General features: G+C 40.0%; 1 protein-coding gene across 5 annotated transcripts in view; it reads left to right on the plus strand.

The window, feature by feature from the left end:
* Positions 1–9,277, plus strand: part of STARD3 (StAR related lipid transfer domain containing 3) — a 49,185-nt gene extending 39,908 nt beyond the window's left edge. For all 5 annotated transcript variants that reach the window (XM_089687973.1, XM_089687969.1, XM_089687972.1 and 2 more), the window contains 4 exons: positions 1,413–1,492; positions 1,572–1,676; positions 3,354–3,447; positions 7,055–9,277. In XM_089687973.1, coding sequence (XP_089544099.1) covers positions 1,413–1,492; positions 1,572–1,676; positions 3,354–3,447; positions 7,055–7,162 — 387 coding nt within the window. In that variant the 3' untranslated portion in view covers positions 7,163–9,277. The remainder of the gene's footprint in view (positions 1–1,412; positions 1,493–1,571; positions 1,677–3,353; positions 3,448–7,054) is intronic.
* The last annotated feature ends 888 nt before the right edge of the window (positions 9,278–10,165 follow it).

Genomic DNA, 10,165 nt, shown 5'->3' on the forward strand with positions numbered 1-10,165 from the left:
TACAATGATCAGCGCTAATAAAAAGCACTGACACTGTACTAATGACACTGGGCAGGAAGGGGTTAACATCTGGGGCAATCAAAGGGTTTACTGTGTGCACTGTATTGTGTTTTACTATGGAGACATGCTGTTTTGTATCTCTCTGCTGTGCAGAGAAATACACAACACCATGTCCTTGCTAACATGGGAGAGACCTGTGTTTACACACAGGTCTCTCCCCTGTCCTATTTCCCCGACGATCGCCGAGTGCTAACCGAGAATCACCAGCCAGGACCCAGTGATTGACATCTCTAGCCACCAATAGCGCGTGCACCCCCACCATTAAATGCAAATCACACGTGTGTGCGTGCGTGCGTGCGTGCTCACGCAAGCACACACACACACACACACACACGTGTGATTTGCATTTACTGGTGGGGGTGCACGCGCTAGTGGTTAAAGTGTTATTAAACCCAGCACCCTGCATTCACTATATCTGCTCTCCCACAGTATACAGAACATGGAAACGCAATTATTTTAGTAAATATAAACTGCTAAATACCTTTTCTCATCAGCAGTATATAGCAGCCTTGTGACTTTTTTTTTATCATTTCCAGCAGAGCACTGGTTAAAGTTTGTAGGAGGAGTTTTCTTTCTGCTTTAGGAGGATGTAGAACCCCTGACCTCTGTCTGGACAGTACTGATTGGCCCTGTGCTGATCACATGTACTCTCCCAAGGAAAAAAAAAGCCTCTCTAGCAATATACAGCAAACTGAGCATGTGCAGAGTGACTCCACAGGATATGTCTTATCAAGAGATAAGAGGGGACACTGGAAGAAGGGGAGGATCAGAGAAGTCAAGATCGAACAGCATTTTTGCATAATGCAGAGGATTAACCCCTTAGGTTCCACTGTGAGTGTAATAAACATGCTTAACTTCATATACAGACTGACTTTACTGTTGTTTGTTTAGTAACACTATGCTTTATATCTCCCCAATGAGACAATGAGGGCGAAATAAACCTTACAGGGGTTACACCCATCCATTACTCGATCCGGAACGAAAAAAAAAGTTTTGTCTATAGTTCTACTTTAAATACTGGCCAAAAGAAAGCCTTGTCTGTTTTAGTTTGTATGTTTTACGTATATGTGTGTTGTTTTTACCATCCAAGTTAAACTAACCATTTACCTAAACTCAACATCAATTTTGTCCACATGATATATACTTGCCCTGAAAAGGCTGTATATCTGGAGTGAACTATTTTGAGTGGTATCTAGTATTGTTGCCTTTTTTGCTAGTATATCGGCATTGGTGTGGAAATGAGTCCTGCCAAGTTACACGATTGTCTGCTATTTAGTGTGGAGGTCTCAGAATTGTCCCAGCAATTTGCTTTTTTACATATCTGATCCTTGCTTATCGTTTTTATTCCTCAGGTCATCCAGCGTGTAGATGATAACACGCTTGTATCATATGATGTAGCAGCAGGAGCAGCGGGTGGGGTGGTGTCCCCTAGGTCAGTACCTTGCCTTTTAGATGCTTTCTATTCATATAGACAAAGTCAAGCTTTCACTAATCCTCCTCTCCTATACCAGGGACTTTGTGAATATACGACGTATTGAGAGAAGAAAAGATCGGTACTTATCAGCGGGCATTGGAGGAACTCATCCTTGCAGACCTCAGCTTACAAAATATGTCAGGTAAAGTGCTTGTTTGTTCCTTTACTAGAATGTTGGCGTTGGGGACAATGTTTCCCGATGCATCCTGACATGTTTGGGTTCATAATGACTGCTATGACTTCCTAAGGCTTTTGATACACTTGACTGGCACGCTGTGGCCCGGAAAGTGTTTTGAGATCAGATAGGACAAGGCTATCAAACAAGCACGCAAACGTATGGAAATGACCTGTGAACAATGTATACATTTATGTAGAAGGACTGGTTTGTCTTGATCGCATCAGTTTACATGCTTCTATGATCATTCAGAATTCATTGACAGGTGCATTTGACCTGCAGGGACCTCCCTTGACCTACTTTTGACCCGTTTCAAGCAGGTTTTGCATTTCCATAAACCCGAACGGGAATGTAAAACCCTCTTGAAACGAACAAAAGCCTAACGACACAGGCCCTTAACCCCTTTGCGCCGGTGCCTCCCGACCCTTTAAGAGTTTCAGAAGCCGGGAGGCGGGGTTTTAGGGTCATGTGACCTCCGTGATTTGCTGTCACAGTGGTCACACGATCTGAAAAGGTCCTGATCGCAAGGGGAGATCTGGACCTTTCCGTGAATCACGGACATACGTGCTGGAAGCGCGCTCTCAGCACATTGTATTTTCTAATGGCGCACAAATATGCGGCCGCTCGGTTTCAAGGCCCAGACGCCGAGAGGCCACATATTTGCATGCGCTCGGCATCTAGGGGTTAATCTATGGGATACTTAAGCATTTCATATGTCCTTCCCCACTGGATGGCACTATAGGCAATGTATTATACAGAATGGTTTGTGAAAATAGAAAATGGCAAAATGGCACATACTACTTTCAAATCTGTAATTCTGGGAAAATGAATCCCCGTCATGTGATTCAGTGTACAAAGTCGTAATAAAAGCAAATTAAAAACTACAGCAAAAACGTTTAATGTTTGTTCTTTGTAACATTTATAGCTTGCAGACAAGACTTGTCAGATTAACAATGCAGTCTTTACAGAGAAACGGTTGCGTTTGATTGTTTTTGCCAATGTCATGGCATTGAAAGGGTTAAAACAAACATAAAATGTATCTAGAGCCATCAATTACACTTAGCTCTAATTTGAAGAGCTATAGAAGTTTTAAGTGATTCCTCTGTAAAAATGTGGTTGTCGTAGTTTGTCTCTATTTTGTGGTCTGAATTTTCTGGCATATTATTACTCGAAGCAATGTCTTCTTTTTTTTTTTTTTTTTTTTTATATATAAGTTTAGTGTTTTGGGGGTGTTTTCATTGAAAATATAATTTTGATACAAAGTTGCAACTACCGTAGGTTTGACAAGCAGTGGCAATTTTTTTATTCTGTAGGTTCTCTGCTTTTAGAAGATGTATAATGTTTTGGGGGTTATAAGTATTCCAAGGCTCGTTTACAATAGCTGCAAGGACTGCTGCTTCTCTAAAAGGTGATCTGTGCTTGGATTGCTTTCCTGACTTCACCACCTGCGGGGGGGGGGGGATAAAAACACAGCTCAACCACATTTTTTTTACCTCCACAATACCCCCCCCACCAAAAAAAAAAAACCTTCAAAACAAGTGTATACAGGCCTTTAAAGTCAAAAATGCACATCTTTGCATGTGTGTAAAGAAATTGGTCTGGTGGCAAACGGGTACATGTATAATGATTTATTTATCTGTTTAGGGGAGAGAATGGACCAGGCGGTTTTGTTGTTCTAAAGAGCTCCCGGAATCCGTCCGTCTGCACTTTTATCTGGATCCTCAACACTGATTTGAAGGTGAGCTGTACAGGAAAGCACAGATGAATCGTTTGTTGGTTGTGACATGCTGAATATGCAATTTTTATTTTGTCAGGAGTTTTGGTGACTATTTTACAGTCTTGTAAAATGTTTTCCTGAATTGCTCTAGAGGGGGGAGAAGCTCGCATACATGTTATATGATCCTAAAACACCCGACTCAAGCTTGGCCCCTACTGGTTACCCTCTGTATGTTAAAAAGATGCCCTGATCTACAACCCCCCCTCCTTTTTCTCTTCCCAATCGGTAAACACTTGACTCTGTCACCTCTCCAGTGCTGTCTCCGGCTCTAGCACCACTCTCTTCACTTCCTGCTTTCACAGGAGAAACTGAGAGTAGCAGAACCATAGGCTCCTGCTACTGTCAGTCAAACTCCTGTGATGAGCGAACAGGGGCTTGGCTTAACAGTGCTGTTGGTCTATGGATGCACACAGCCTGGCTTGGGAGTGCACAAGCACAGGTGCCTCTTTAGCACCCAGCATACTGCAAGAGGCACCCAGAGGAGGGATAAGTTGACAGAATCAGGGGGGAACGACTGGCAAAAGAGGAGGATAGTGACCTTTCTGTGCAATATCATTGCACAGAGCTGGTATTACTTTTTTTTTTACTTTCTTTTTTTTTTTTTTTTTTTTAAGGGGGACTTTAGTATCACTTTATTCATGTAGATCAGGCATGTCCAAAGTCCGGCCCACGGGCCATTTACGGCCCGAGGGTCGGTTTAATACGGCCCTCCATGTCAGTGTGTCTTATTGTGGTGGTTTATGTAAGGATATATAATATTTATAAAGGGCGTGTCCCTTTCCCTTAGATGAAATATTACAGTGCCTCCAGCCGTTAAAATACGGCAAATATTTAGTAAACCAATAATTTGGACACCTTGATAATTTGATCACCACTTATTATTAAACCTTGAATTCTTTTAGCCAATATGATTTCGTACCATACACACAAAATTTGCCTTATAATAGATAAATATAAAAATTTATTTATGTACAAAAATTATATATATATTAACACAAAACGCAAAAGACTGGTGATAAATGAATATTGGTACACACAATCAAAAATATATCCTACCAATGTAAGACACAATAATAAGGTTTCTAACTAATTACATCAATATCACAATTTTTAAATGATCTGATTATTTATTAAATTTATTAATAATTAATAATTTCGAGTATCTCAAAGGTTATATTCTCACAAGCCGTGGCCATAGGATTGCAAGAAGCTGGCCCTTGATATATTATACTCTGATTATTAATATTCAATAAATTATGAAATATGAAAAAAAAATTATAATATGGCAACAAACAATTTTTAACAGTAAAACAGGATCTCTCTACATATATCTAACTACCCAATATTGTTGTGATACACTAAGGTAATTTTATGATTCCACACAACAGAGAAAATAGGTAATACAAAATCAAATAAACAATCTCACCGCACCCGGCATTCAGACTAGGCAACTCTCCCGTGGATTTAGCTGGCAGTGGAACGCCTTTAGAAATGATATTATAGGGCAAGTGATAGCTATTCAGTATGGGAGAATGTAGGAAGTTATAAGGATAGAGGTTTAGAAATTTAGTAAAGTTTTAGGAAGTTTGAAAGTATGGAAGAGTAGTTATTCAGAATCAGGTCTTTCTTCAGTCAGGTTTTCTTTTGCTGAGGTCTTTTCTTTTGATGAGTTTTTTCTTGATGAGGGTTTTTTTTTCTTAAAGGTACAAGGGCTTTTATACCAACTAATCCATTGTTCTAAGATACCTTCCCACCAGGCTTCTTGATTGGCTAGTTGAGAAATGTGTGTACATAAGCTATTTCTCACCTGCCCGCCAGGTGGCGGTCATGTATCATAGAACAATTTGAGTATTTCAGATGACTCATACCTCGGGTGGAATCTTAAGGTAATTTCAGGGATCAAATATACGTCTTTTTCCAGATATAAGTGATCATACCTATAATATTCTAAATAGGGACCATGGAATATAGGTGTATATTCAGTTATTCCTTCTTGAAATACCATCCTGTTTGTTTCCTGATAAGACATGTAACTAATGCTAGTTTATAATACATCTTACTTTCCATCATCTCAATACTCAAGTTAGTGATATATAGTTCCCATTGCTGAATATTTAGTGGTGTGTAAAACCTATCCTTTATAACATCTCATTTATAATATATTTTTGTAGTATATCTTTGTAATTATATACAGTCAATTTTTAGACTTAAATGTCCTGAATTTCACTTCTTTGTTTTAGAACCAACATTTTCTATGTGTAGGGAAAAACTCTCTGTTTGCCTGGCTCTTGTATTGGAATCACGGTAAACAACTGTTAATGCTTTCACCCTTGGTGGACAATAGTATATTGTGATAGTTTCAGAGGTCTGTTGGTTTATCACACTCTACAAGGTTTGGGTAAGCTCTCAGACAATCAGTTTGGTTCCTCCATTGTCATGTCCAGACCTTGTATATGTTTACCTGCTTATTGAAGTCTGAATAATGGTGTTTGACCACCTGTAGAACTTCAAAATAGTATTGTCTCTAGGAGGAAAAAAAAATCCCTTCACCCACCGTCTACATCTCTCCAGCCAGATGGTCATTCGACTTTCCAACCAAGACAAATTAACCCTTAACATCCGGCTATGCTGACTTGATGTTATATAGGATTATGTCTTGATAAAATCATGTTTTTGAGACATAATTTCAAAAGCCCACAACATTATGGAGCGGCCGGTCCGGTATTTCCACCGCGGCCGTGTCAGAATACCGGGCCGGCCGCTCAGCTCTGCAGCGGGACCTTACCTGTTCCTCTATCCAGTGGCGCACTGTCTTCCCGGCTTCTGTAGTGTGGGCGCTGGGCATGACAGCCGGGTGCCAAGTGCGCATGCGCAAGAAGCGGTGCTTTTTGTGAATGGTAAGGCGGTACCTGGGACACATGACAGATCCCAGAAGCCGCCGGACCAATCACAAAGCGCAAGTGCTTCTCGCTCATGCGCACTGGGCACCCGGCTGTCATGCCGAGCGCCATTACAGAAGCCGGGAAGACAGCGCGCGGCTGGATCGAGGAACAGGTAAGATCAAAGAACAACTGCGGAAGTAAGAGCGGGTACCTGTCAAATTCAGGTACCCGCTCCCCACCTCCCCAAAGGTCAGCAGTCATCCCTGTGCTGTCCGCAGTCTCTGGTCATCCCTGTGCTGTCCGCAGTCTCTGGTCATCCCTGTGCTGTCCGCAGTCTCTGGTCATCCCTGTGCTGTCCGCAGTCTCTGGTCATTCCTGTGCTGTCCGCAGTCTCTGGTCATCTCCTGTACTGTGTCTGCAGTCCATTAGTTCAGAATTTTTTTTTCCTGTTTTCTGCCTCTAAAACCTAGGTGCGTCTTATGGTCAGGTGCGTCTTATACGGCGAAAAATACGGTAACTTGGCATAAAATAATTTATTTGCATTTAATTGTAATGGTTCAAAGAATGTTTGGAAAAATGTTCGGCCCTCCACCATGTTCACTTCATCCAATCTGGCCCTCTTTGAAAAAAGTTTGGACACCCCTGATGTAGATCAACATTTTAATTAATATTTCTTTTTTATGCAGGGTCGGCTACCTCGCTACCTCATTAACCAGAGCCTTTCTGCTACCATGTTTGAGTTCTGCAGCTGTTTGCGCAAGAGAGTCAGTGAAGTTTACAACGGGCCTTTATAGGATTTCTTCCAAAAAGGAAACCAAATCTACTCTGCCTCCATTCTGCTTGATGAAGCACTGACAGCAGCTGCTTCTTGTGCGCTAATCTTTTGTTCAAATTAACAGGATGAAGGACTGTCCCATCCAGCCTATTAAAGTATCCCCTGTGTCTTCTAAAATCTTATGCTTGCATTTCCAGTGCATGTCACTACTAGAAGAAAGACTTTGGTTTCTAATGTCCATTAAGGCATCTCTGGGGAATTTTTGATGTACCACACTGAATTCTGAGGTTGGGTGTTGTGTCGATGGTTGGTGCACCCGTTCCTGCAATGTTGGTCGCTGCATTGTTGTAAAAGACCTCCATACGCAGGTGAATGATCGTCTGAGCCAGTAATCAAATTGAATTTGGCATTTCCTTTTAACTGACTGACAGAGCTTCCTGCATTTTGTGAATGATGGTTACCCCATGCTGGGCATGAAGGGTTAACCTCCCAGAAGACTTTTTAATGGTTTGCAGAGGTCCAGTTTACAAGTGACTATGCTCACAATACATTTCTAACCATCTTTCAGCTGTAATGTTTGAGGAGGTGCGCACTTTAGACGAGTAACTTGAGTGGATGCACTGAAATATTGTGGGAGAAGGTATCCATTTATTCACTAGTCTGTTTTTTTTTTTTTGTTTTGTTTTTTTTTGTTAATGGTTTTTTAACGCCTCCTTTCCAAAAAATACAGATACCCAGGCGTTAACATAACACGTCTTAACATTGTATTTTGCTGGAAGCACAGAAGTTATTGAACACACTTTATTTTGCTTTTTCTTTAAATGTGAAAACCAGTCAGTGCCTACCACTCTGATGTATGTGACTCAATGGAGTAATCAATGGGTAACAATTTACTCCTGAGATGAATTTGCAGTGGAACTTCACGAACATAATCTTTGTACCACCTTCAGCCACCATGACTGTCTTGCTACACAACTTCCTTCCATCAAATGGGACATTACCATTTGTAACCTGATTTAGTGCCACAACCCATGAACACGTGTAGTTCCACTACACATTTTTGTACCAGTATAGCAAACATAGAGAAGGCATTCGAGTGAAATAATCACTTTTGTAAATAAGTCTCTTAGGTCATGCATGTTACTCTTATGCATCTGTAAGGTCTGATGTGCCAAATAGAAATGATACATTTTGTTTGCTGCTTTGTAGAATTTGTAGGCACGCAGAATGCTGTAACTATGTGAACTTTCCCATGTCTACTGTAGATTACTGTATGCAGAAAACATGGCTACCAGCTAGATTTGAGCAGATCCTAATCAACACAAATGGTACATCAAAAGTCCATGTAGACATAGTGAGGCATCGTAGGTAGTGAGAGTTATTTACAAAGTCTATTATTTCCCTGTCTTGTCTCACAGTATGAGCATGGTCAGAAAAATGGAGTTTCTTTGAATGATCCTAATCAGGATGTCTATTCTAAAGACTATCCTGAGTGAAAGCAGTGTAGAATCTCAATTATGTTTCTCCTGGGCTAGCATGGAGCAATCGTGGTCTTGATTTCTGGCATCCACTTTAGTGGTATAATAGGTTGTACAGGCAGTAAATTTCATGGTTCACTTGATTCTGAATTCACTAGAAACAATTCACAAAGCCAACACACTAAGATAAGGATACTTATTTTTAAAAAATAAAGTGACCGTTATTTTTAGTTAAATACAATGAAATTTGAATATTGCAGTCATATGGCTAAAATAAAGATACTTATTCTTGTGGTAATGCTTTGTGAATTAAACCTATTTAATTTAATTCTGTTGATACCAATCTTCTTGTGTTGTATTGTTGTTGTTCTACAACTTTCATCACACTCTACATCTAATATGGAAGTTTGTTAGAGCCTGTGTTAAATTAATTTATCAGCCACATGCAGGTGGTAAAAGGATTTTATGCAAATGACTCTCTGAAATGAAATCTGCCATTATTGAAAACTTTACTGATCAATGTTATGTTTGTTATTTGATTTAAATAAGATGCATATTGGATGTTTGTTTCTTTTCTAACAAATACTGATTCGTACTTTATCAATCTTTTTTGAAAAAAAAAAAAATCTTGATAAAAATTAAATCATTCCTGCTGATTTTTTTTTTTTTTTTTTTTTTTGAGACAAGATAAAAGTAATTGATCATTTAGATTTAAAGTGAATATATACTGGTTTAGCATATGTTTTCAGTAATATGTTTAGGGAAAAATAAGCTATTTTCAGATTTTAATCATATAGTACAGGGGTCTCGAAACTTTCTAAACAAAGGGACAGATTACCTTCATTCAGACTTTGGAGGTGGACTGTGACCAGTGGTAGTAGAAAATGTCCCTCATCACTGCCCCATCGTTGATGTTAGTGGAAGGAACAGTGCCTGTATGGGAGGAATGGTGTACCAAGGGCAAGCAAAGGGCCGCAGTTTAGAGATCACCAGTATAGTACAAGACTGGTTGTCCAGAGATCCTGGGTTATAGGCTGGTACCTTCCTGTGATTGGACACCCGCAAAGCTTTTATGTTTAGGTAAAATTGCATTTGTAGATGGTGGGTCTGAGGCAAGAGAACCACCTACTTTCCAGTCTTTTTTTTTTTTTTTTCCCCTCCCTCTCCTCAATATATCAAAGTTGTGTTAATGACTGAATATTAGATTATGCACACGCAATGAAAAAAGGGAGAGGATTAACAAGCCAGCCTGTGTCTTCACAAAGACTTGTATAGTACTATACATGAACTATTGTTTGCTAAGGCCTTTGAAGCCCTCAAGGAGCCACTTAACCTACCAGCATGTCTTTGGAGTGTAGTAAATAAATGTAGTACTCGGAGGAAACCTACATTGACACAAGAAGAACATGCAAACTTTATATAAATAGTGTCCTAACTGGGATTTGAACTGAGGACCCCATTGCTGCAAGGTAAAGTGTGAATCAGTAAGCCACCAAGGTGCTCCTCACCTGCATCCCAGGTTTTCAAAAAAATGCTGGCCCCAG

Source organism: Staurois parvus, unplaced genomic scaffold (assembly GCF_062004578.1).
Source record: "Staurois parvus isolate SC_StPar_1 unplaced genomic scaffold, SC_StPar_1.0 ptg000442l, whole genome shotgun sequence".
NCBI classification, from domain to species: Eukaryota; Metazoa; Chordata; class Amphibia; order Anura; family Ranidae; genus Staurois; species Staurois parvus.